Below are 27,119 nucleotides of genomic sequence, written 5' to 3' on the forward strand. Positions count from 1 at the left end.
CAAAGCAAAACCACAGATTTGTTCTGAGCCATCTGTATTTAAGAGATATGGGGCTTGATCCTCAGCTCAGGGGAGTAAATGGAAATGCATTCATGAAGTGCAGGTGGGTTGATTTTCAAGCTGTTCTTGCCTATAAGCTGTGCCAGTTTATATTTAGGTCTGTTACACCTGCATGAAGCCACTTGAACATGTATCAAAACAATTCCTGTCCCTAGCTGTGATCTGTACTCTCTAGTCCAACAACAGATCATCATTTGTCTCACTGGTAAAATAACTGCTGAGGAATAGAAGTGATTTTTTCCATCTGCAAATGCACAAAAATATAGGTGGAACATTTTATGGGTACATTGCACACCTGATGGAAACATGACTGCTTCTTCTCTGGGTACATCAAAAATATCCTCAGCCAACCTCACTGTTTTTATCAGCTCTACTCTTTTATTTTATGTTCATTCTGGCCTGGAATTTTTTTTTCTGAGCATCACAGATGAATTTTTGGCCACTTTGGTATGCTCTGCCAAATGGTAGTAGAAGAAATCCAGCCTCTGAAGTATACTATGTGCCATTAAATCAATGAGGGGATGGTGTGATACATGCTTATGTGCATGTGCAAATTGCTGTGTGGGACAGGGCCAAGGCAGAGAGAGGTGCCTGGACTTGGTTTGGACTCAGAAGAGGCTACTGGTCACTGCCTTTTTGTGCTGGCCCAGTGCCTTCCTAGTTTGTATTCCTCCAAATAATTAAAATCCTCTTTTGTTTTAATAAGCAAGTTTGCATTTACCTCAATAATTCAGTACCACTACTACAAATATAATAGAAATACAGCTACACTCAAGTACATTTTTTAGCAAAATGGGCAAAGAGATAATAAATAGGAGTCTTTAAAAACATAAAACTTTCCTGGATCCATAAAGAAAGAATAAAATGGGAAGTTGGAGCACAATATCCCACCCCTGATGGTATGACAGCCTGTAAATATCTTGTCCTTTTCCCATTCCTGCTGTGTGACCCTCCTGTCTGGGCTGTACTTGCCTATGACTGTGCTCCAGTAGAGAAGTGCATCCCAGATGATGAATGCAGCCAGTTTTAGGAGGAATGAGGCAGGTCCCAGGGGCTCCCACCACACTGATCAAAGAGACACAAGTTTTGTGGTGTGTAAAGAGGAACAAGAGGTCAAAGGGAATAAGCTCTCTGGCCAGCTGCCCTGTAATTCACATCCTGCATCACACACTGCCAGTGTTAGTTCTGCTGCAATCCCATCTGGGCTCAATCAGGAAATGCAAAAATGCAGTCACCTTTAAGGAAAAAAGTGTTTGCTACATGTTGGGAGTCATCTGCCAGCCCAGTGCTCTGCCTGGCTGGAGGTTCCACTCAGCACCCCGTTCCATCCTCCCCATCTCCTCTGTCTGGAGCTGCTGGCTTCTGATCTCCAATGCCCTCACACAGCTTGATGTGGGCTCCCCAGGATGCAGAATTTGTAGGAGATCCCTTTCCAGCCAGCCCTCCTGGGGCTGCAAGAGGGAGCCAGGACACAGCAACACTGTCAGCTCTCACTGTGGTTTGCAAATTTGGAAATGACTCATGAGGAACTGGAAATCAGTAACATGGCTCCTCCTGGACATTCTCTTGGTAGATGGAAGCTGAGCTGCAGACCTTGGGAACTGAGTTTGCCCTCAACCTCCTTGGATCTCTGCAAGCAGAGGGCATTTTCTGAGCTGGCAGGAGCAAATGTGACAGCAAAGGACAAATGAGAGAGGAAGGAGAATGAAGGGCTCTGCAAAGAGGTGACAACCTTGAGGGCAGAGCTGGCAAGCTGAGACCTTGGTCTATTTGCACCAGCGTTGCTATTTGTGGCTGGATGCAGACAACAGTGAGGCAGTAAAAGGCCTTTTATTTAAGGTGCTGACACCTCAGGAGAAAATGAGAAAAAGAGAGGTGCTAAAAGAAAAATACATTGCTTTTCATTTTTCTGTCCTTTCACTTCTTCCTTAAATTTTATGGGATGAACTCGCTCAATTTAAGTACTTGTCAGCAAAGGTGTGACAGGACAATCAAGAGCCATCCACTGTGCCAGCTGGGAACGCTTCCAGGAGCCAGGTGCTGGTAGGTACCTCGGCACTGCCTGAAGGGAGAGCTTCCCTCCTCCTCCTCCCCTGTCCCCTCCCCACCAGGCAGTGAACCTGGGGCACAACCTCCTGCATTCCCATTAGCAAGTCCTGGGAGCCCCTGGGCTGCAGGAGCACATTCTATGTTCAGGAATAGATGAATGTGCTCCTAATGAATGTGCAGCTTGAATCTAGCTCTGCAGAGAAGTTGTGGGGCTGGTGGAAATTAATTTGTTGCTGGCAAAACAGCAAAAAGGGACTGTTTTATGCAGATTGTGACTATGCCACCTGGCAACATTTGAGCAGCACTACCTCAGTAGATTTCACAATAAGCTCTTGCAGATGTTAACCTCAATCCCTTCTTACTTGTAGGCAAAGCAAGGCTGGCAGGTGGGTTGTAAGGTTTTCTGCAAGGCTGTTCTGGATGGGGCTACAGCTGGAGGAGGGAGGAAAGCCTGGCTGACTGCCTGTCCTGAGATACAGCTTCCCTCAGGGCATCTTCCCATCTCTGCAGATGTGTTTCAACTTGCCAGGTGTACCTTGGGAGCATTCAGATCCTGACTCAGAGACAAGGTGGATCTCCGTTCCAGCCGTGAGAGTTCCCCTGTCATCCTCCCCGGTGGGCTCCTCTTTGGGACTCGGTCCCAGAGCAGAGATCTCAACACCAACAGAGCCTCCCAGATGAAAGGAAGCCCTGATGACAGTAACAGCAATGACAGCTGTGATGGGCAAAGGTGTCACCCAGGACACAGAGCTGCTGCTGCCACCTGCGTCCCCTGACTTGGCTGGGCCTCCCGGGAAGCTGCGCATCTTTACGGAAAAAGCTGAGCTCTGAACAGGATATTTTTAGACTGGTTTCCTAAGGAAATGAAGGTTCTGTCACTTCATGTCTGCCCATCTGTCCCCATCAAACTCTGGATCCACTGGTTATTTGCAAACGAGTTTGATGGAGCATTAGAAGTTTCAAAAATATTTAGATTTCTATTTGTGAAAATCAGTAGCTGGGAAGAGATAAGGAGTGCAAGGTAATGCATGAATCTCTATCTGACAGAGGGGAAGGAAGGGAGGACTCAGCAGTCACCTATTCTGTCTGAAAGCTCTTTACAAACCTCAGCACATGGCATTTCTTGCTGCAAATACGGTGGGTAGAGAATTCCCAAGGGAATGAGCTAGGTTAAATGAAGCAGAAACTGCAGCCTGTCAGAAACACCCCAAATGTGAAACTGAGAACTTGAAGCTTTGTTCAATGCACAGGGCAACACGTTTCACTCAGCCTCCTTTGCTCTGACAGGTTTGAAGGAAGCTTGTAAGAAAACATAACAGAAAAGAAGGGAATCTGCATCACTGTGAAGGTGGATATTTGGGGTTGTTTCATGTTTCATATTTTACCTGCTGAGGACCTTGTCTACCTGCATGTGTGTGCTCACTTTATTTAGTCATTAGAAGGCACTGAAGTACCAAGTGGCTTTCTGTGCATAATGGTTTCAAATATATATGGCCAGCTCCAAGTGCCAACTGCTGCTATGAAGACTTTGCCTTTGTGTTTTATTCCCTTCTCTCCCCCTCTGCCTGCCTCTGCTTTTCCAAATCACATGCTCCTTATGGCAGGGTTTATTATTTCTCCCTTTATGTTTCTGGCATGCATCTTAAGTATTGCTGTGAACAGTAAGCAAAAGCCAAAGCAGGATACCTAATGCCTTCAGTTCTCCTGTAAAATACCTCCTGAAATAGCCACCACTCCCTCTGACTGGAAGGGGTGTCTCTGGGGAACTGAGCAGGGCAGAGATGATGGCCCAAAGCTTGGGCTCTGTGACCTCTCTCCAGCCATATCTGCTGGCAGCAGAGCCCTCCTGCTGCTGGGCGTGCCCTTGGGCCACAGCTCATTTCCTGCTACAGAGCTGGGCTCTGTGAGAGGGCTTTGCTATCACAGGCAGTGCCAGCTTCACTCTGAGCAGCCTGCTCCCGGTGAGGTCTGCTTTGAATTTCAGAGCTGAGAAGGCCAAGGGTTTATCTCAGGATGGGAAGAAATAGCAGGGAATTAAACAGTCGAAGGAAAAGTGCGGTTTCTGAAGAAGAAGTGGTCAGTGGTCAGTCTTTGCAAGTCAATAGCATATGCAGGGTAGCAGGGACACTGTGTTTGAGGCATGCTGGGGATGCTGGGGCAATTAGGGGCCTGCATGGTGAGCTCTGGGATGGCAGCAGCCTCTGTCACTCCTGCCTGGCCACAGGCTCACTGCTTAGTTTGATGTGGGTTAGCAGGCTGATAAAATCAGAGCTGAGCCAGTGGAGCTCTTCCACTTCTGTCTCATGCAAATGAACAAGACCGTGCTCCCTCTGAGCAGGGAGGGAGCAAAAATTTTAGTAAATGTAGCTTGTTAGGTGGTCTGGTTTTGGTCTCTGCAGGAAAGGAGCTCAGGCGTGACTCTTTAGAGGGCCCCTGGGGAAGAGCCCGATAATGTAACAGAATAATGAGTGTCGAGCTATGAAAGCATTTCATTACCAGCATCCTCACCCCATGCAGCCCCAGCCTGCTGCAGTTATCATGTGTGTCTGACAGGAAAGGTCACCGTGAGATTATCCTGCCTCTGAAACACAGAGCTTGCATTCCAGTGAGGGGGTCCTCACCCCTGGGTGGGCACAAAACATTAGCAGATACTCATAGCAAAGGGGAAGCTGAACTTTGGGGTGCTCCTCAGGGACACAGCAGGTGATTTCTCTGCTATGAAGAACTGGAGTTGTTGCTGCCTGTCCCTCTGTTCAATCTGCTGAGGCCCCACTGTGTTGCAGATGAAGCTGAAAAGTAGATGTCTTTCTCCTAAATTTAATTCTCAAATTTTGCATTATTTTCCCTTCTAATTTGGTAGTTTTTTTCCCTTCATGACTGGCTGGAATCTTGAATAGATGGAGCTAATTCAAAACACGAGTTGGGCCTTGAGAGATGAGCACTCCTGCTACACTTCCCAAACTGAGCTGCCAAGTCCAGGTGCCCAGAATTGTGGGGGGACAATGTCTGTGTATGAGAGCCTCAGTCCCTGCCTTCCTGACTGAGACAAGGGCACAGCAAACCCCTGCTCTTCTATGGGTGGCTTGTGTGATACTGGGTTATTGAAATCCCTCTGTTCATTTCCTCTGCGGTGAACCACAGTTAATGAGTTTTCCCTTCTCTTGCTGTCTGCTTTATCTAGCTGCATTGCAGGCTTCTGTGTGACCCTGTGGCTCTCATGTGTCCTCTCATGCCCGAGGGCCAGAGCCCAAGACACGAGCAGCAGGCTGGAAAGCAGCACAGAGCTGGCAGCAGCAGGGCTGGGCAGCCTGGGCACTGCACAGAGCAGCAACGCAAGGTGAGCTTAAAATTCAGCCCTCATGTGCCTAATGCAAACCTGGACTTTTATGCATAAATCTTTGAAGTCAGGCCACTTTTTTTCCAAAATGCAAGACCTTCCATGACAGCATCTCTAGCTGAGCCTTCAAGGGCCAGCTGGCTTTTAAAGTTCATGTTCTTCTTGCGCCTTCCCTGTAGGAGCGCTGAGCAGCTGAGCCCTCTGCCCCTGCGGCCACGCTCCCGAGGCTTCCCCATGCCGTCCCTGCCACAGGAGAGGGCACCTGCTTTCTCCCTCTCCACAAAGCAGCTCCGCAGACTTCTTTTTTTAGCTCTGATGAATCACGTTTCCCTTGCCGATGGCAGAGAGCAGAGCCCAGCATCCCCGAGCACCGCCGCTAAACTGAGCGCTGTCCCTGAGCGGATGAGGATGCCCGGGGGGCGGCTGTGCCTGGGGGCAGCAGTGCGCAAGGAGAGGAGAAGCTTCATCCTAAAGGTTTTGACACCTCGTGGTGCTGGATATGCCGCTCTAACACCTCTGTTCCCTTCATTTGCTCTGGGGGGGTTGCCAGCTCCTGCACCCCCAGCCAGCTCTTCCCTGCTCCTGCTCTGCTTCACCCCACAGGTTTTACTCGCAGCAGCAGACAGGTCATAAGCACTGGCAATACAAGTGGGTTCCCTTGAAACGTGACAAAAATAGGCACATTCTTGGAGTTCTGTGTGTAGGTTATCACCAAGATGTCTCCCCTCCTCAGCCATTAGTGCCAGGGAAGAGGTCAAGGAATTTACACCGGTACTGATGGGGTTTTTGGCAGAGAATTGTCTTTTACACTTCTCCATTCTGATTCTTCATTTTGTTCCTTGCTACCGCTGGTGTTTTAGACAGGACCTCTTTGGGGGCAGGAGGGACTCCATCCTGAAAACTGCAGGAGACTCTTTGTTTTTCTACAAACCATAGTCTGTCATGAGAAAAACAGTCAGCTTTGGAAGAACCATCCGGTGCCTTCTTATTTTTGACTGTCAGGTTTTTATAGGTACAATGCCTCAATCAGGTAAAAAGAGTCAACACAGAAAATTTTGATATTTAACACCATAACCAACAAAATAATCATGTTTAAAAATACCTTGCCATTATTTTTTAAAATATTTTAGTTCTAGATTAGTTAATTTAAAACTCAGTAATTAAAAAAAATACTATTTGGGCTTTTCTGTTTGATCCACTCTTTTGCTCTTCTTCTGCTAGGACAGTTGCAAGCACTTTTGTCTAATTCTTTTAATTTCTTTTTTATACATCTGAGGTAGTTTTGATACCTTTTATGAATACTGTGAACATTGGGTGTTCACCCTGGGACACCTGCAGCCTGACTGTGGCTGCACACTCCAAGCCCTACAGAAAATGTGTGTCTGATGCATGATTATCTGTCTGCTGCATGATTGCTGCATTGTTGTCAGCCCAAGGACACAAGTGCAGTGAGGAAGCACTAAATCAGTGCAGTTGTGTCTGCCAGGTTTCCTGAAGCCCTTACAGCTGAGCACTGGAAACCCAACAGGCTCCAATCCATATTTATTTTTAGTTGTTTATTTGCTGGGGGAAGGTGGGAGCTAAACTACTCTGATATCTCTATACATTTCAATCAAATCACAGACTTCAACACATTACGTGGCTCTAAAAAGAGATTAATGGTGTTAGAGTACATGCAGTACTCTAACATCAAGGTTCCAGCAGGAATCAATCCCTTCTATGACAGACAGAAAACCTCCTCATAAACAGTCCCATTGAGATCCTGCTTGTGTTTGTAATGTCTTGTACAGTGATTCTGATCAGAAGCCATCTAATCTTTATTGTTAGTTTTCAAAGAGCATTTCCAGTACCCCATAACTCAGAGACCACCCACCTCCTAGTTTTGCTCTTTGTCCTCCATCCTTCTGTGAGGATGGGGATGGTGAGAGGTGTCTAGTCCCATTCCTGACACAAGCAAACACAACCTCTTAAAACACACAACATGATTTTTTTTATTTGTTTAATCAGTTTACATTCCACAACTGACAGTTTACTTATTTATTTTTTTAATTTTCCATGAACAAGTTGTTTAGTTAGTTACCAGACAAGATTTTAATTGATGGAAATACAGTATTCTGTGCCAATCTGAATAAAACCAAAACCAAAACAAATCAAAACAAAAGGGAAATTGTAAGATGTAACCAGTTTTTCGGCAAAGTCCTGTGACGCTTTCTGCAACTCCTGTCTTTCAAAGTTATAGGGGTTTGTTCATTTTCCCTATTAGTTCCCTGATCTCAACCCTGCCACTGAAATGTTCCTTCAGGGCCACAGTCCTGCAAACACTGATGCACATACACAAACACCCGTGTGTCTGCAGATTAGCACCTTGGATTAACAGGACAAGAAATTTGGGGGTGTTTCATGGTTAAACAAATTCTGTTCACCTCTGCTGCAACAGATTACAGGAAGAAATGGAAAAGTACAATACACTTGATGTCACATTACTTGTGAAATTAGCCACCACACTCACATCTCACCAGAACAACCTAACAAAATAGTCAGTGGTTGTTGATGTGTTGTTAGCACCGATGGCCACAGGAGCCACTTCATCCCTTACAGCAGCACAGAGTCCCAGCCTCACAGGACATGTCATTCTATTACTTCTGAAACTGGATGTTCTTACCCAAAAGTCATAAAACTCTGTGTGTATTGGCTAAAAAGTGCTCCACTTGGTTGAGCAGCTGCATACACAGTCCAAATATCCTTTACAATGGCCAAACCATAATCAGAAATAGACATGGTTTTAGACTTTTCAAAACATGTTGAAGTTTTATATATTTCAATGTAATTCCCAGTCTAGCAAAGCACTTAGGCATGTGCCTAGCTTTAAGCATGGCAATAGCATTCTTAATGGGAAATTTATGCTTGAAATTAGGCAAGTGCTTTGTGGGATCAAAGCTCTGTAGCAGTGCTCTGAAGAAATCAGGATCCTGAGTGTCCTAATCCTGGCTTTCACATTTACAGCCACTGCAGACTTGAGTAAACCCAGCTACAGTCTGGATTTTCAAAAGTGCTGAAAAGAGAAGGCTCCACCTGCAGCTGGTAGAACTTGTGAGGGGGCATCAAACCACTAAATAGAAGGTCTTTTTCCAGGCTTTTGGCTTCCCATCTCCAAAATGGCTATAATACCTACCTGCCTCAGACAGGTCTGATGGGACTCATACTTGTAAAATTTTCTATAGAGAAAATATGCCACATAAATGTGATGTATTGCTGCATTTCTCTAAATATGCCTGAGTATTGTGGCATTCTAGGTCTTTCTCAATCCAGCTTTGATGTGTGTACTGCACTTAGAGGAAACATAAACAGCTGGCCAAGATGTACCCGCATGACAAATGCCTTGTACCAGTCATATTATTTTACTTGGGAATGTCCTAGGAAAGTGCTGACATGCTTCAATTTGCAGGCATTTAAGTGAATTATTATCTAAGCCTCCCAAACTGTCAATTAGAAACGGTGTTGACTGCAACTTTTATCATCATCAAAAGATGATTATGGGAATTACTTCATTTCTTCTGAGCAAGAAAAAAAATCATAAGGAAAAAAGGACCAATGAGAAAGTCAAGAAAGGGAAACCCTCCAAAAACTTTGTGGTAGCATGTGGTTAGGCTGAATATTACTTGAGGCAGAAGAAACCCTGAAAAATAAATATCTTAATGAGATGCACCTGCAGTGGATGGTGGGGAGTCCACTGTGTCTGGTTTCTCACTGCCCCTTGTATCCAACGCTCGTGCCCTCACACAGGAGTGTTTGCACATCCACACACAATTCCCTTGGGCACAAGTGGGAGAGTGAGAGTGAGACCCACGTGCTGAACTGGCCCAGAGGTTCATGAGCAGCAGGGGAGCTTGCAGGAGAAGGTGACACTGGAGCCCTGATGGCCTGAGAGCTCCACCCATTCTCCTTCCTTACCCCCAGGATCACCCCAGTGCCAGGCATTGCTCTGTCCCATGGAGCCTGGGCATTCACTCCCTGTGGCAGGGTCACAGGAGTGGTTATGGCTTTCATTAGGAGCTGAGACAGGTTTTTCTGAGACAAAGTTATCCAAGTGCATCATGGGCCTGAGAGGTCAGGCAGGCCCCTCTTGGCAAGCCACACCTATGCAAAGTGAACCCAGCAGGGAGGAGAATGTGCATGGCTGGGCAAGCAGGACGGTCGTAAAGAATGGGAAACAAAGATAAACTGGTATGGAGTCACCCCTTAGAACTTCCTCCCACGTGGTATTGTGCATTGACTTTATCACCTTTTAAAAGGAGGGGTTTTTTTGACACTAAAACTCTGAAAAACCTGTAAAATCCTTGTGGGACACAGTGAGTCAACAGCTTAAAAAGCAAACTTAGAGAGTCCCACATCCCAGTACCTTTCTCATCCTTCTCACAGAGAGGGAGGGCAGGAGAGTGATGATGAGAATTTAGGAACATTCTGAAAAATCTTGCAGAAAATGGTGCTGCATCCTTAAATTTGATATATTCTCAAGCTCCACCTCATTTCCAGAGTTCACTCTTAAAGCCTTTATTTCTTTTTCACAGACATCTTAAATAACAAAACAGTCACATATGCAAGAGCTGGTATGGAATGAAATTTAGAGAAAAATGTCTCTACAGGAAGCATGTCTGTATTCTCACACACAGAGAGGAAAAGGAAGAGAGGGAGACAGCGATATATATCTTACTCCTCAAAAAAGGGAAATGGAGAACAGGAGAAGAATGTTAGGATGATACACTACAGCTTGGGCAAGGTAGTACCATGCTGAAAAATAGCATTTCATCCCTGGAACTCAGCTTTATATTCCACTTTCTAACTAAAGTCTTTCCTTAAGTACTAGTACACAGTATTGAAACTTCATTTTACAGTTCCCTGAAATCCCTCTTGTCAAAACCTTAACAGTATTTTTAAAAATAAAGTTGTTCTTAGAGATAGGTGAAGATTGTTGAGTCACTGACTTTAAATTTAGCTGTAGAAACAAAAAGTAGTGACCATACATTGGCACAAGATCCAAAGCTCACTTAGCCTTAGAGTTTTCAGAAATCAGTTTAATTTTCCCACTCCTCTGACTGTGTTTGTTTTATTCAGGTAATACATGGGACTATACAAGAGTTCCAAAGTTCTAATACTAGATTAAATTGCTGGTCCTTCTAGATAGACTTGCTATCAATATGCAATTCCAAATTTTGGCTCTGAGAGACTCTCACCATGAGATGGAGACGTATGTTCAGCCTTGTCAGAGCAGCTTTCTGAATTATGCAGCCACAGTTCATCCTCTTGTTGAGTCCTCAGTTTGGTTTTTCTGAGGACAACTATAATCCCAACAATAAGGGATGAAATTGCAATCTCTTTAATCTCCATGTAAGCTGTTTGTAAAGCAGTTATTAACATTGAAAAAAAAAGAATATGAAACTACCCAGACTGTATCTTGGAGGAGAAGTTTTTGATTATCACTACCAGCTAGATGACTTTTTCGGGGCAGTTTGGGAATAAAGCAAGAAAAGTAACCTTTGAACAGCTCAGCTGTTCAAGATGTAAATTCACTCTTCGCACTGCTTCAGCAATGCCCAGGACTGGTAGAGAAAGGTGAAGAGTTCAGACCAAAGATCTCTGACCTCCAGCACTGGGACCACCCAGTCATCTGTGCCTGGGTGCCACCACAAGGCACTCACCTCAAATGCTATTTCCAGGGGTTTGGACAAGCCCTATCCTTTGCAGTCATGTTGCAGTTTGGGAGAGGAAGGCTGTTGTGAACATCTCCTTTTGTTCCAACAGGCTTTCACAATTCAAACCTGTGTTTTACAAACAAGCCCAGGCCATGCACCAGAAGGACACAGACACAGCTGATCTCCAGATGGATGCTCCCCTGCACTAGGTACCTGATTCACCTGATTCACCTCACCAGGATTTAATATCTTTGAAGATCTTGGGATCACTCAAGATGGGTGAGTGATCATTGCATGAAGCAAGAAGGAGCTCCTAAAGCTTAGTTGTCAGTTTTGCTAAGTCACCACCTGTAAACAACTGTCTCTCTTTACTACCTGTACAAGAAGCCAAGGGAGATGAGCCCACTAACATCATGAACTCAGTGAAGTGTCTAAGGTTGATGGGGACAAAGGCAGGTCAGAAAATCCTGGCCTTTCAGTGGCTCAGTATCACACACAAAGGTGCTCCTCCCAAACGTACACCTAAGGAGAACAGCATCTGTACAAAGGGCCTCCTAATAAAGGACAAAAGAGTCAATTGAGAGAGCTAATGCTGAACAGAAATTCTACCATTGCTTTTTCAGTCCATTCCTTTTCCTTAAAAAAGCCCTTGAGACCCAGTCCTTTGACTGGATGTACGTGTGTAGATGTGTGTGCTGCTGATTTAAGTGTGGTACCCCTCCTCAACTGGTGCAATGGCAAAATGAGGATTTTACTGGGAAATAGTACTTTTTAGTTTGTTTTGATTTAAATCTGAGATACGTGAGGATTGTGAAAAAGAAACAGTCCTTTGCCTGAAATTCTGTACATCAACCTCAGGTTATTTCAGGCAATCATGAAGATATGGACATTTTTCATAAATTTACAAATATATATACAAATATACACATATTTACAAGTATATGTGTGTCAGCCTATGGGCTAGATTTAATAATTCTTTATTCCAGCCACACACAAGTATAATGGTTGTTTTTTACAAAAAGAGATTGGTAGAAAGTTGGAGTGACTTAGCAGTGACATTTCCTACATCTATGCAAAAGATCCTTAAGTAGGCTGACATTGAAGTGCAGCCCCCTTACCTAAGTCCCCTCATCACATATACACATAAATAGGACCCAGTCTTACATCTACTAATGAAACAAATTTCTTCTTGATCCCAGTGACCTGTAATCAAAGAGAATTTAACTTGAGAAAGAACTGAAAGTTCAAGCCCATTTTAGATACAGTTTAGAGTTTTGAAAGTTGTAAAGTCTATCATACTAAGCCTCAAAGTTCTTTAAAATAATTAAAGTTACTGCAGAAAAAAAACCTTCAAAGTTCCCAAATATGCTTTTCTGTGTAAGAAGGGGAAATTTTGTCCTGCAAAAGATCAAACTGCAAATACATAGATATAAACACTCTAAGTGATGGAAATTGCCAAGTAAAAATAGTAACAGTTTAAATTAGATATCTGTGATTGCTGTTGGTGCTCTGGAGTTATAAATAATTCAGTACACTCTAACTGAATAGTCTAAGGCTGCACTTTTGTTGTTCTGATTACTGAAACCTTTTTCTTATGATCTATATTGTTAATGAATAACTCTTTGCAAAAAAAATACAGCCTTATGCTTTACAGCCAGAAGAAAACTCTTCTTGAGATAAAACATCATGAGAGCTTAAGCAAATTAGGACCGTATAAGTTTTTTAAAAAAATATTAGGCACAAAAAGCATTTAGTGCTTTATTCACTGTCTAAAGAGGAATTGGATGCTGAAGCTGTTTTGTGTATCTGGCCCCAGGAAACTGAGCCATGACTGATTCACACTCCTTGGAGTCTACATCATTTTGAAACTGGGGCAAAACCCCCAGGTTTCTGAAGGCTTTACTCTTTATCTCACCCACTGCAGAATCGCTGTTGTTGCTTGAGAATTTCTGACCCGCTGGCAAGTAACAAGGCCACTTGAAGGAACTGCCTTTACAAAGCTATTCCTGTGTCCTGCTGCCACAGGTAGGGCTCAGAGCCACGGAATGTGAAGCTCCCTGCTGTGCCCAGAGCTTTAACCACAGCCTTGATGCTGCCAGCAGCCTGCTCAAGCCCTCTGCAGGCTCAGGAGTGTCCTGAAATTGTTACACTAGGGGATCATAACATTTCTGATTTGAAGGGGATACATGGGCATCTCTTCCTTAAATATCCAAATACTTTTTGATGGAAAATACCAGATTTATCCCAGTTGTCTTGTGCTTCCTCATGCGTCTCCAGCAGAGATTTTGCATGTGATCTGCAGGCACAACCTAACAGGGACACAGATGGCATCTGAATTGCATTGCAACTCCTGAGTTAAGTATAAAAGAACAGAGAACAATTATGCTGCATTTTGCTATGTATTTTCTCTCTATATAAGACAGCTTTACAGGTTCCTGGCATCCACATCATGTGGGATGTGCACATGTGTGTGTTTAAGGAAACAAGGGAGTGAGGGTGCCCATGTGTACAAACCCTGTGCAAGAAAACTTTGGAAGTCACTTTTTGCCACTGTGCAGGACTGTTAATCAGCAAAGGAAGAATATAAAAGTGCAGTCCTAGAAGGGAATGACAATTCCTGCTGCTGATGCTGAGGGTGACATTGGATTACCCTCACAGAATTCTACCAATTTTGAAGCAACTGCTGTTGGGTCTCCCTTTTTTCAGTCTCCCACTTTTCCCTGGAGATAACCTATCTGAGACTGATATTTTCATTGAAAGTCTTCCCTGAACAAGGGAAGGACAATTGATCTGTGATTCTGGAGTGTTTTACTGGAGGTGACCAGAATTTAATTTCCCTCTTGTGACCCATATTGAGGCAGTTGTCCAGACTCTTTCTCAAGTTAAATCCTAAACTTGTGCAAAGCCTACTGTAATTAAATTGACAGCACTGTATCGGGCTACAGTTCTCCACCTGATGTCAACATGAAGCTTGTCAGAGCCCCTTGGCACCAGCAGCACTTGTCAAAATGTTGCAATTAATAATTATGGCTCTGAAGAAGGCTGTATGATTGGGGTATTAGTGGGGCATACAGGATGGAAACCCTAAGTTGAACTGGGGGAATGGCAGGGAGGGAGGGGAGGTAGCATCTGATGACTTTCTTTCTAAAGCCAAGGATAAGATATTGTGTGTAGGTGTGTAAGCACACATCTCATGTTTGGTGTTAACCAAGACAACACTAAAATATTTTCTAAGGCATCTGAGCTTTCTGTGAACCTCAACAGACTATGGAATAGTTGCCTTATATTCCTGGCTATGACTGGAAACAGTGGCCTATAACTTTTGAGCTAAGCCCTGGTTTTTGAGTTTTCACCTTAGAAAGCTTTCAAGTTTTCACCTTGGCAGAATCAAGATTTTATGGATCTGGCCTGGAGTTAGCAATCAAACTTTAGGCTTTTTTGAACTTCATTTCCTGACCTTGGAAATTCATCTGTCACTAATCTTTACATGCTGTTTGTGTTTCATGCCCACTTTTTACTCTTTGTCTGTTGTTGGTACCTGGCAATCATTCAGAGCTGTCTCAGTTTTTCACCTTGAGTCTTCCCTTGCTGGCTGGATGAGCACGGTGGTTTGGACCAGGAAGGAATGGGAAACTTGGGGGCAAAAAAATGCAGTGGTGGTTCGTGTGAATGTGCCTGACACTCCTGTAGCCCTTCTAGGCCTATGTAGAGACACAGAGAAGAAAGAGGCCAAATAATGCATGTCTTTATTTAAGCTATACTTGGTAACATATTATTTTCCCTCCATTTCGCTGCTGGCAGTTAGCGTGGCGCTCAGGAATTAAGGACAGATTACAGTGATTTTCTTCTGAGCTCTGCTTATCAGTGGGGCTCCAGGGATGAGCCTGATTCAGAGGCATTGCATGGTGGGTAAATGGACAGCCATGGAGACACAGTCTTCCAGGAATGCTTGGGAAGCTGAAATAGCCCTTGCACATCAATCCCCTCCTTCATCAACTTTGCTTTTTTTCACCATCCATTGAACTACACAGCTAACGTGCCATAGCTAAAAAAGGTCCCAAATGACTTGCATCCACAGGAAAGCAGAATACCTGCACTCTCACAATTCACTCCTGGGAGGATAAGGATCCTCTGTTTAGAGGACTCTGAGGATGCTTTTTTCCCCCTTTTCATTTGTTATTGCAGCTGGAATAACATTTTGAAAAGTAATGACAATTTTTCAAAAGCAGTATTTCAAAGAAATTGCTCTGGTCACTGGTGGTTTGTGATCACTTGTGACTGTCTCTGGGGTAGAAATAAAAAAGCCCAACTAGAAAAAGAACTGGAGGGACTGTACTGTTTAGATGAGGGACTGTACTGTTTAGTTGTGTGTTTGCAGAGAGGAAGAAGGGATTGATAATATACACAGGCAGCTAATATGGGTTAGGAAATTCAACACACAGACAGCTTTAGCTTGAAGAAGGAGGTGTCCTATAGGACATAGGGTACAGGGCACCTGTGCTGCTGCCACATAGCCCCTTCAGGTGTACAATGTCCCAGCAGGGACAGACAGCAGGTCTGTCCCTGCAGCTGACTCCTCACAGTCACAGGGCAACACAATCAAGCCACTACACACAAAACCTCAGCCTGCAGATCACTGTGGGCTGAGCCAATTCATCCTGCATCCTTAGGATGGGCATTTTAGGGTGTCTGTGCTCACTGCACTCCAGTGGCTCTGTGGTCTCTGGAGAATAGAGATGTGTTGTCCCAGAAGTGCACCATGAAAGGCTCTGCGTGGCAAAGAGCCTGCCAAATACGGATCCTGCATTTCCACCTCACAGAAAGGGAGACCAAGAACATACTGGTTGCTCAGGCTAGGACAGAGTGTCGCCTTAGCTACAGGGGAAGGATGGGAAAAGAAAAACATGGGCCGGACTCTGCAGAAAGCTGAATGTCATCCAAGAAAGCACATTCTGGACTTTAGGCGTATGAATAGTCAACCAAATTTAAGGGGATTAGTCACGTGCTCCAAGTACAGCACATGCTTAGGCACTTGGCCAGAGCAGATCTGAGGGACAGGGTCAAGCCCCTTAATGCTGGGATCACTGATAACAGATTTCTAATTAGCTGCTCCTTCAACTAAGAAACAACACACTAGTCAAAAAGCTTCAATCTCTGTTCAGAAAGATACTTCAAAGCCTCCCCCAAAATGCAGAAACTCAGAGTAGCTGTGAGTGTGCTTCAGCTCAGGAGAGATGGAGACATTAACCTTCACAAATTTACATCTGGATGTATTCTGGATCAACCCTGCCCTAAAGACAAGTCTGAGCACTCAGAAGGCGTGGTGGGGCTGTGACCCCCATCCAGGGGTATGGAAGCACACAGGACTCCTGCCAGGTCTTCGAGAAGCACAGAGGGGAAATTCACAATCTCCCAAAAGGGTTCTGCCCTTACTTAAAGCAGTGATGAGAGAACTGGTGTTTGGACAAATGATCCTTTTGGGGATCCAGCTGGAGAATAAGGTGACATGATCACCTGCTGCTTCAGACATTCCCATAGATTTTAAGATGCTTCATAGCCACACAGGCCTTACAGACACTATGCTAAAGCAAGTGGAAAATCACAGAACTGGCCCAAAGATTCAGGGTCAACACTTTTCTGTTGTTAATAAAATAACCATAACCCACTGTCACACACAGACAGACACAGAGGCTTATATACAGCTTGTAAACCAACACCATCAGAGAATACTTCATCAAGGCAAAACTGGTTTTATGCCAGCTGCAGAAGAAAAGGAAACCTTTGAAAATCCATCAAACAGCAAAATTACTTCCATTTCTTTAAATCTTACTGCTATACCTCTTTCAAAACTGTATCTGTAGAATCCACCCTGTGAACACTCAAGGAGCACACCAAGGATACATCATCACAGGAGCTTCTGTACTGCTCTGCCTGCCACAGGGCCTGATGGTAGACTCCAGATAGGTACCTCTGTGACTCTGGCTTACCTGTGTCACTCCAGATATCTGTATTTACATGAAAAAGCTTTCCTATCACATTCAGCACTGCAGAGGAGGAAGAAAGTTTGCATTCAAAGCTGTTTTAATTAAGCAGCTGTATAATTCCTTACCAATAAGTTGGGGGTTTTTCCAAAATTTTTCATGCTGTGAAGAAATGAACATTTTTTTTTATAGTTTTCTTTTGAAACTATGGTTTTCTGCATTCAGCCTTCATTTAGCTCTCCAAGGCTATTTCTGTTTTAAATTCCCTTCTTCTGTTCAATGGTAATTCATCAACCTCCTTACCAAATAGGCACTTGCACAGTCAAATGATTTCAAAACTTTTCAAAACCACTCTATTTGAAAACCTTCCCAGGAAAAAATAAATAAACCAATCTGCTTAAAAAGGAAGTTTTTTCAAAAGGCTTATATTTTCAACTTGAATAAATAAGTAATTTCTCTGGTCACATCTGATGTAAAATGAAATTGTGAAACTTCAGTTGACAGGGATGGCACTTCAGTGGAAACACACTGACTTAGCAGCTGGCATTGGCATGTTTGGGGAAACCGTAGACAACAGAAAACAAAGGCTAGGTAGTTGAGCAAGAATGGAAGAAACCCAAATCTACTCTATTCCAACATGCCCTCCAGAAACTTCATTTCTTTGAGCACTGTAATACAACTACATGTGTAAGAATTATTTGTTAGCTGGATATTTTTGAACGAAGCAATACTGTTTCTTGCCAGCTGTGTAAATGGCATGACCTGGAAATTAAAGCCTGCATTTCTGTGCAGCAGGCACAGGCTCCTTCTCCTGGTGAGATATTTTAGATGGAGAGGATTACTTTTTATTGACTAATGAGGACTGATATCATGCAGCTATCAGGTAAGAAAGGATTACTGGTACTATCCCTGAATTAAGAGCATGTTGGGTTCAATTGGTTTTGGGGAGACTTTTTTTTTTGCCCTGTCTCCCTTTGCCTGCATATTTGTCAGTGGTGCCCTCACTTTTGCACATGTCAATTCAGTCATCGTTCTTCAGAGTCCCTTTGGCTACACCCTTGGCCCTTCTTCCCTACCTTCCCCTCAGCCACTGGTACCCTGCAAGGACCCACTGTCCTCACAGCCAAAATGCTTTTCTTCCTCTAATGGCCTTCAACCACCTCTCCAGACTTAGCTGTTTGTTTAGCTCTTCTGGGACCTATGACCTGAACAACGGGAAGAGCAGAGGGAAGGAAAAAGGAGACAATAGGAAGAGGAGTAGCAGGAAAAAGAGAAAGACCAAAAAAAGAGAGAGAGTTCCATTTGCAGATTCACAGTTATATCATACAATGCTTAAGCTCATGGGAAATGGATCTCTGTTCTCTGCATCTGACCCTTTCACATCCATCTGTACACAGTTCTCCCAGATGGAGAGAGGAGATGTCCATTGAATTGGGGCAGTTTCCAAAGACAAGATGTGGGAAGGTCTCATTTGGCATACATGAACACAATGAGAGGCATCTCTTACTTCTCTTCTACAGAAATTAGCTCCCTTTTCCTCCTCCACAATGGCTTTTGCTCAGTTGTCTCCAACATCCAAACCGGAAACTTGATGAAATCCCATTCCATCAAATCCCTGGGAAGAACAGCTACCAGGCCTTCCCCCACCTCCCTTCTCCTTGGTCAGTCTTCCCCTGGATCCACCATCCTGAACTCTCAGAAGCTCCATGAAAAAAAAAAACACCTGCTGAAATCCATCAGAGAAGACGCGCTGTCTCAGACCTGACGGCTTTCCTCACGCTTCTGCCGCTGGGGTGCCTCAGTCTTGGGCCACAAACACAGCATGGATGGTTTGGTGGACAATCACATTGCAATGTTTTAAATTTTTCTTTTTGTTAAAAAAAATAAATAAAGTAAGAGGGAAGAAAAAGTTATACACACATGTATCACAGCATTTTCAAAAGGCCTTCTGCTGCATTTACATTAGCAGTTCAGCCTCAGTTGTAAGCCTGGATGTAAGGCAGCTGGAAGATTAAAACCACATTGTTGGAAAGTCCGCTGAGATGTCCTCTTGGAGATTTTTATTGTTTTCTGGTTTTATTTTCTTGGATGTTTATTATTATTAATTATTATTATTATTATTATTTTCACTGGTTGGCGTCTCTCTAAAGTTTGGCAGGCAAAGAGAAAATGCTTTTCTACTTTTCCTCACACATTCTGTCCATTTTGTTTTCTGCGTTTTAAGGAGAAAAAACCCAACAAAACCCCAAAACCAATGACACGACTTGTGTCATTTTGTTTTCAGAAAGAAAAAGAACGTGGGTGGGTTTCTGATAATGGCCTTGAGGAGGTATGTTGTTGAAGTGGCTCAAATGCTTCATTTGCTTGCTGTTTACATTTTCCCTTCTGGCTGCAATGGACACGATTTTTGTGTCATCCCCCCCACGCCTCTGCCCCCACCATGTGCTGTACAGATTCTGGTTCCAGATTCCCCACATGGATCCCCTGTTCCCCCTCCCAAATGGCAGTAGGTAGGTGCAACTGTAGGTTCATTTGACCTCTAAGGTATGATGCTGAAGTTAAGAGTTGGATGGAAGAGCCATGTGAGAGAAAAGCTTTCCCATCACTGTGAGAAAGAATGAAGCAACACAGAGTCCAGTGGAGATGTGAGTGCCATGTTGGACTCAGCTCTACCTTGGCACTGGCATTAATTTGAGATTTTATATATATATAATTATATATACATATATATGCATGTATACGCATACCTAGGCATATATATATATATATATATATATATACGTCTTTGTGTGTGTGTGTATTTGTTTGCTATTTGTTTTAGCACACTGTCCCGTTCTCAGGTCTAGATTTGGGGCAGTTGGTCCTGGGGACAGGTTGGACAGAAGGGGCCAGAGTGCAGAAGAAGCCAGAGATGAGAGTGAGGCCCAGGCCCCCCCACGCACAGAACATGGACCAGCCATAGCCGTGGCTGATGTCGTCGGGCAGTCCGTACAGGTAGCGGGGGTAGCGGGACAGCTCAAAGTTGATTCCAGCCACGCACGTGCACAGTGAAATGATGCAGAAGGTTCCTGGAGGAGAGCGGGAAGGGGAGAAGGAGGGAGGAGAAAAACAAAGAGAGGTTAGAAGAGTGATAGACATACCCCTTTCCAAGCTGCACGAGAAGAGCTGGTGTGAGCAGTAAGAAAGTGCCTAAGGGAAGACGTTTGTATAGAGAGTGTCTTAGTCTGGAGGCTCTGTGGAGAAAGAATTGAGTGCCACCAGAGCCCTGAATATTGATCTGCTGCTGAACAGAGCTGTATGGAGAAACTTCAACAGGAACACTTTTTCATTATGAGCACTCCCGTGGGAACCAGAATGCTCCATGGAACCATTGATTTTTCTGAAACTTTGCTTTACAGAGTAAATACAGAATGAATAATCTTGTTTTGACATTTTTGGGAGGAAAAATAACCTTGGGTTTTTTGTTTCATTCCAATTTCTCAGTGATAGGCTTTATAGAATATTACAATATACTTGTCATGTTCTGGCTCCGTTGAAATGTACATTTGAACTTACGTGGGAGATTTTCTTCATGCTTTTCTTATATCAAAATACAGAATTTTTCATTATACAGTCTCCTTTTAAATATCACTAAAAAAAATCTTTAAATCCTTCACAAAACTCAGATTCTGCCCTCTGCATGACTCCAGTTTCAATCCAGATGCCCTCTGCCACATTGCTGAAATCTTCAAAATATCCTGTTCTTGTTTTCCATCTCTGCAGAAATATTTAATTTCTTATTTCTTCCTGAGAACACAGCGAGGACAAACTTCCTAAGTCTGTCAGGTGGTGTTATGGAAAGACACACATATCAGATGAGGCTGAACTTTATCCCACCCAGATGGGTTTAATTTTGATCTTTGGCCTCCAGCTTCATCGGAGCTAAACTCTGAGCTCCTGAAATGCCACAACTGCCACCCACACACCAAATAATGGATAGATACAGATGCTACACACCTGCCACAAGAGATAACGACTCACATCAGCCTGAAGTTGGTACTTTATTTTTCTTCTCTAATTCCTCCCTTTGTGGGCCTCTCTGAATTGCCTGGAGAGCCCTGGGTACAGAAGGCAGCCTCCAGGACACACACAGTCAGTCCTGTGCGTCGTCCCTCTGTTCATGCATGCATCAGTAGCGTGTGACGTGTGCTACCTCTGCAGCTCATCCTGCATCTGTTCACTTACAGCTGCTGGTGAGGAATGTCCTCTTCTTCCTGGTCCTGTCCCTAAACCAGCATAATCTTCCAAAGCAGTCGCAATCTGCCCAGTCTCAATGACAAGCTCCTGTCTTCTGCTGAACAGATGTCCTTGCTTCTACTCCTTCCTGCCCCTGGCTCTGCTTCCCTTCTGCAACACTTTTGCTGTTGTTTCTCTGCTGCTTTGCTCTTTTTAGTTGCAGTTGCATTGAATAAATGAATTTGACCCTCCCCACTCTGAACACAGAGGTAAGATTATTTGGTGAATTCCCATGGAATTCGATTCAGAAACTGGGAGCATTTGCAGGAACATACCCACATCACCAAAATGTGCGGACTTTCCATTATACCCACTTCCTTTATTTAGCAGGAACATCACACAGGCATTGAATCTACAGGCAAATCTCTATCATGGACCTGCAGTGAGATCACTGTTATGGTTCCCTCTTCTGATCACTGCTATGCCTGCTATGGCCTTTTCTCCACTGTATTTTGGAATGTCACTTGTAGATAGTCTCTGCTGTAAAGGTCAGATGTTTCTGCTAATGCCGGGTACAGCTGCCAGATGGTCTGGGATATTCACAAATATTATGGGAGTGCCACTGGGCACCAGTGAGGACCAGTGAGATGCTGCAGTAGGTACTCTGCCTATTTCATTCAAAACAGTCTTCTTGCCTCCCACCAGCACCCCAGCAGTCTGCAACCAGTGATCTGGATTCTTGCAAAAGCCTTGTGAGATCCCAAGCTCTGGAGTTGTACTATACTACTTCAAAGCACAGAGTAGGGTAAATGGGGACATCACCATCCCACAGTCCATTAGTCAAAAAATCAGGTTGTTTGATTAAAAACCACGTGTCCTTTCCATGCTTTACTATGTTACTTAAGTTATTCAGTAATATGAAGATGTTTGACAAGAATGCAGTTGTTCCCTGTGTTCTATGTCAGAATGACTAGAACATTGTGGGATCGGGGAAGAAATGATGCCTCGGAGGCACTGTGATCTGAACTGAGCTCTGTGGCTTATTTCAAATGGTTGTGGTTAGAAAATTATGGGGAAGGCCTTTCTTTGCTAGTCAGAACATGGTAATTTCTGCTCTCTCAAAATATAAGATTGTTAAGAGAGGTGGGTGGGAAAATCTGTGTGGCCAGACTAAAGCTGCATTTGCTAAGTGCAAAAGGGAAGGAAATAACTTTGGATTTCAAATACTCCCCGTGCTTTCACACTTTGTCTTGGCTGTTTTGTTCACAAGCTCTTCAGTGCAATGAGTGTTGCTTACTCCTTGTATTTGAGCAGTGCCCAGTATATTGGCACTCCACCTTGCTGAGGGTATTCCGCCCCTTATCAAAGGAACAACAAAGAGGAGCATGTAACAACACTAGAGAACTAAGCAAATCACAAGCATGAGACTTCTCTAAGAAAAGCTTGGCCCCTTTCTGGAGAATGTGCTAACACATGGTGACAAATAATGGCTGCCATGCACAATGTCACAGAGTGCAGAGCACAGTCCTCGGCCTGTCATCCCCCAGTGCTTCTGCAGGATGTCTTGTACAACACAGACTTATCTGTCTCTCTAGCACTGTTCATTGCAGACACAAAAAATGCCATTTTATGCCATCTAGAAAAATCTTTATGGCCATTTTATGAGTCCTATGTGTTGCTTGTGTTCAGCCAAGCAAGGAAGTTCCTGCCTATAGTTAATCTGGCCTCTCACCAGGAAGGCTACTGATGAAAACCAAGTAAGGTTCCTACCTCATGACTGTTCAGTAGCTTTTCCTCATGAACTGGCAGTCAGAACACAAAAGATCATCCTTGCAAATTGCACAATTGTTGGCCATTGTAGTGAGGGAGTCATGGGTAAAAGGGATGCAGAACATGAGCTTACCCATGGAAATTAAGCCTCTGCTAGTCCAGGTAAGACATGGAGCCGAGGTGGCAGGAAGAGGGAGACTGTTGCTGCTGCCCATGACACTCTGCACTACAGACACAGTGCTTCAGAGGCAGCAGCATTGCAGGAAGTCATGAGCATTCCCAATCCTAGGATCCTTTTTCTCCCCAGAAGTCAAACTGAACCCTTCTGCAGTTTTCTCCCAAGTTTTTGCTGTCAGTGAAGTATCTTCCTACATGTGCATTAATGCCTCAGATCCCCTGGAAACTGCATCGATACGAACTTTAATTTCTTTGTGAAAAACACTCCCCATAGCTGTAGTCCAAGCACATGACCAGACCTGAATGTTGGTGGTCCAGCCATGGCCCTGACACAAAATGTGAATGGCAGGTGTCAATAAGAGCTCACTGGTACATGAGCTGTGCAGGGAAATGTCCTTCAGCAGTCGGGGGGAGCAGAACTCACAAAGTTCTTTGTGCTGGGATTTACGCTTCATCCTCCAAAGTGAAACCTAATGAATGAGACACGGCAACAGTGGGATTTTTGACAGGTAATTCACGTGTCACTGCAAAATGCTTCAATCAAGTGAGAGATGAAATTTCATGTAAAGCTGTGTCTGTGCCACAGAAACTGCTGTTTGACATGTAGTCAAACCTCCATCCTGACTCCTTGTCAGGTAGCCTCCCCTCATCTTGGCCCCGTTCTGGCAGTCCCTGTCCTGCTAATGGCTTGATGATCATCAGTGGTTTGAGAACCTGAGCTATTAAATACCTCTTGGTTATCTTGTGCCCATCTTTCTTATATATTAAAGAGTAATATTAAAAATTACACTGGATGTCCCTTTAATTTAGAATGGAAGGTTTTTTAGGACAGAGATGAACTTGTTTCCTTTATATGTATATAAGACTGGGGTCCTGCCATACTTGCTGAAGAGGCAGACATGGTCTGAAGAGGGATGGCAGGGAAAGGTAATGTCAGTGTTGGTCAAAGCCTAATTTCATGTGGATTATGAGTCAGAGCCCTTTGCTGTAGCTGTTTTCAAGCATGATTATATCAAGCAGTGCCATGGGCCTCTGCTGCAAGGAATTATTGTTTTCTTTTTTGTAAATGTCCTTTTCTTTCCAATCAGCCCAGCTGTGTGAGGGTCTGCAATGCCCTCACAATTTTTAAACCTCACCTCCAGGGTAGAGCAAAACTGCTTGTGAGTGAACTGATTTAAACACAAACAGGCTCAAATCATCCATAGCAAATCTGTTTGAATTTTCCCTGATGCTAGTATCCCCTTGAACCATGTCAGAAGCCACGTCCTTCACCCACAGACCTGGCTCAGCTTCCAGAGCAATGGAGCTTGAGGATTTCCCAAGGTCTGTGATGTCCTGAGACAAGAACTGGTGCCTTTTTTAGATGCACTGCAGATGAAGGGGAACCTTCGTGGTGCTAAGGCATAAACAGACCCTGCTGGCAGGAGCTACATCTAAACACCCTCATCCTTATTATTAGAGAGGAGGTGTCTGACTGGAACCTGAAGGAGACATCACCAATATGAAGGCATGGGAAATCCAAAAAGCCAGTAATTAAAATGATCTGGGCACCAAGCCCATTTCTGAGACCCTCCTCCTACAGATCATTTGTCTCATGATTTGGAAATCATTTCCTTCGCATCTGACAAAATGATGTTCATTCCCTCCCTTCCCCCCACAACAGATAGAAATGACTCACAAACTGTGCTGTCAGATGTACAAAGTAAACAACCCCAAAAACTGATTCTTCTCACCTTCTGTTATTTTTTAAAGCATATAGAAATGTCAAGTATTACTTATAAATTGGTAGATAAAAAGAGAACTGCAAAGGTATGGATTTTAAGATGTCCTTTGAAACCATGCAGTTTTCAAATAAATGTAAATCTCTGCCTTTTAAAGTATTTCTAGTAGCTTCTTGTGGCCACTAATGTCTTTGAAAGGAGTGCTGTTTACTTAATTATCATCACTTTCTGTTATTATAGGGCTACGGGAGAAAAAAAATCTCACAAGTGAAACATTATCTTTACTTTCTCTCTGCCCTACTAGCTTTTACTATTTTCAAGGTACATCAAACAAACAAATAAAATTAGGTCTGATCCTAAAGTGGAGTGTGTAGCATTAACTATTTAAATTGTATCCAAATCAAATGAAATTATTGAAGAATACACCGAATTCCCTCCCAATACAGTGATGACAAAAGCCTTTTGGAGGGAGGGCGCAGCTTTGCAGTAAACTCCTTCTGTGCACGGATTAAACGCTTCAGCGGCACGCAGCTCTTGAGAACACTTTATTGCTCTGTGCATACACGCATAGAATATAAATTATTGCTTAATTATGTACTGTTCCAGCAGAAGAAGCTTGCAGCATCACCAATAGGCTGCAGAATAGCAAGGGGTTTACTGGAAAATTGCCCTTCTGAAAAAAGCGGAGATGGAAGGATAAATCTGACTGGGTGATGGAGATTTAGTGCGGTGTCCTTGTGAGATCACATCCCCACCTGGGTTGGGACTTAATGCATTTTTATCTTATACCATGGACCAGATAAACTGCAGGCTCTGTCATGATATTGCATTATAGCCACTCTCAGAATGTGGTTTGCATTTGGCCTTTGGCCTCCTGCCTCACAAGGTGCCAGAGGTGCCCAGAAAATGCCAGAGCTGTGCTCCTGCGGTGTGCCACCTCCTCTATGTGCCTGTCTAGGGACTGCTGCTGCACAAGCTGTAATTTCTTATGGCACCAGAGAATTATGTGTCCTCAGCTACAGCCCCAAACACTTAATGGGGACCATGCTTAGGCTTGTGCAAATCAGTATCTCATATATAGGAACAATGCTACAGCAGCTGAGGGCTGAACTCCAGTTTGCTCTGCTGATACAAGTGTCAGTCCATATTTCACACTGCAAATTTGCACATGGTGACATTTCCGTGACTGTGTCCCTCGGGGCCATGGGACTGCACAGGGAGTGGATGCCCATGCTGTGCACAGCCGCAGCCAGTGAGCTACAGCGATGAGCAAGCACTCTCTGGAGCTGTGAGTTGGCACGTAAGGCAAAAGCAACACTACTTAGCTAAAGGCACAAAGGTTTGCTGGACTAGGCAGAGAAGAAAGCTTTCAGATCAAAGCCCGAGTGAATAAACTTCTGAGTACTTTAGCAATGGTGATTCCTATGACCCAACCAAAATAACCTAGCATTAATAAAGTGGGTTGACTACAGCCATTAAGCAAACACAACAAGTCATGAACTTGCATCCACAACACAGGAGACAGCAAAAATTGTGCCAGTTGTAGCACTGTGATATTATTGCAATTTTACTGGAGCATAAAGCAAAAAAAGCACCTCAGTGTCAAAATGAAGAAAAATTCTAATCCAAAGTTAGAAAAATTATCCCATCCGTGTGCTGGCAAGCACCATGCTTGGCAACATATACAGAGGCTTCTGGCAGGGTCTTTCATCCTCTGCAATGTGGAGCTCACAGCATGACCCAGGCAGAGGCCAAAAGATTAAACAGAAAGAGGCGCTGGAGGTCTGAAGAAACTCAAGTGACTCCACCACACCTCAGATTTGCCTCAGATGACAACACATAAGTTTAGTATCAAGCTGTACCTTAGGCAGGTGTTTCCCACCCTAGGCATTTGTCAGAGCTAAAGGGACACTTGTGGAGTCAGGTTGGGTTTGCCTTGTCACAGGACATGGTCTGTAGTATGAGGAATCTGTGCGCCATGTTGCATCTGGTCTTTTAGTAATGAGTTCATTACACCTCTAAGTATGTAAGACCATTTTCTTCCAGTCAAAAAACTGGACATCTCTCAGAAGGAGCCTCAGAGGATTTGTGTAATCTTTCTTGTGCAGGAAATCCTAAA

At 43.9% G+C, this 27,119-nt stretch overlaps 1 protein-coding gene across 2 annotated transcripts in view; it reads right to left on the reverse strand.

Annotated features, from left to right (window-relative positions):
* Positions 1-7,413: 7,413 nt before the first annotated feature.
* The window catches only part of TMEM178B (transmembrane protein 178B), a 222,520-nt gene continuing 202,814 nt past the window's right edge, over positions 7,414-27,119 (reverse strand). For both annotated transcript variants that reach the window (XM_066550759.1, XM_066550758.1), the window contains exon 5: positions 7,414-20,185. In XM_066550759.1, the coding sequence (XP_066406856.1) occupies positions 19,935-20,185 (251 nt within the window). In that variant the 3' untranslated portion in view covers positions 7,414-19,934. The remainder of the gene's footprint in view (positions 20,186-27,119) is intronic.

This window comes from Molothrus aeneus, chromosome 5, assembly GCF_037042795.1.
Source record: "Molothrus aeneus isolate 106 chromosome 5, BPBGC_Maene_1.0, whole genome shotgun sequence".
NCBI classification, from domain to species: Eukaryota; Metazoa; Chordata; class Aves; order Passeriformes; family Icteridae; genus Molothrus; species Molothrus aeneus.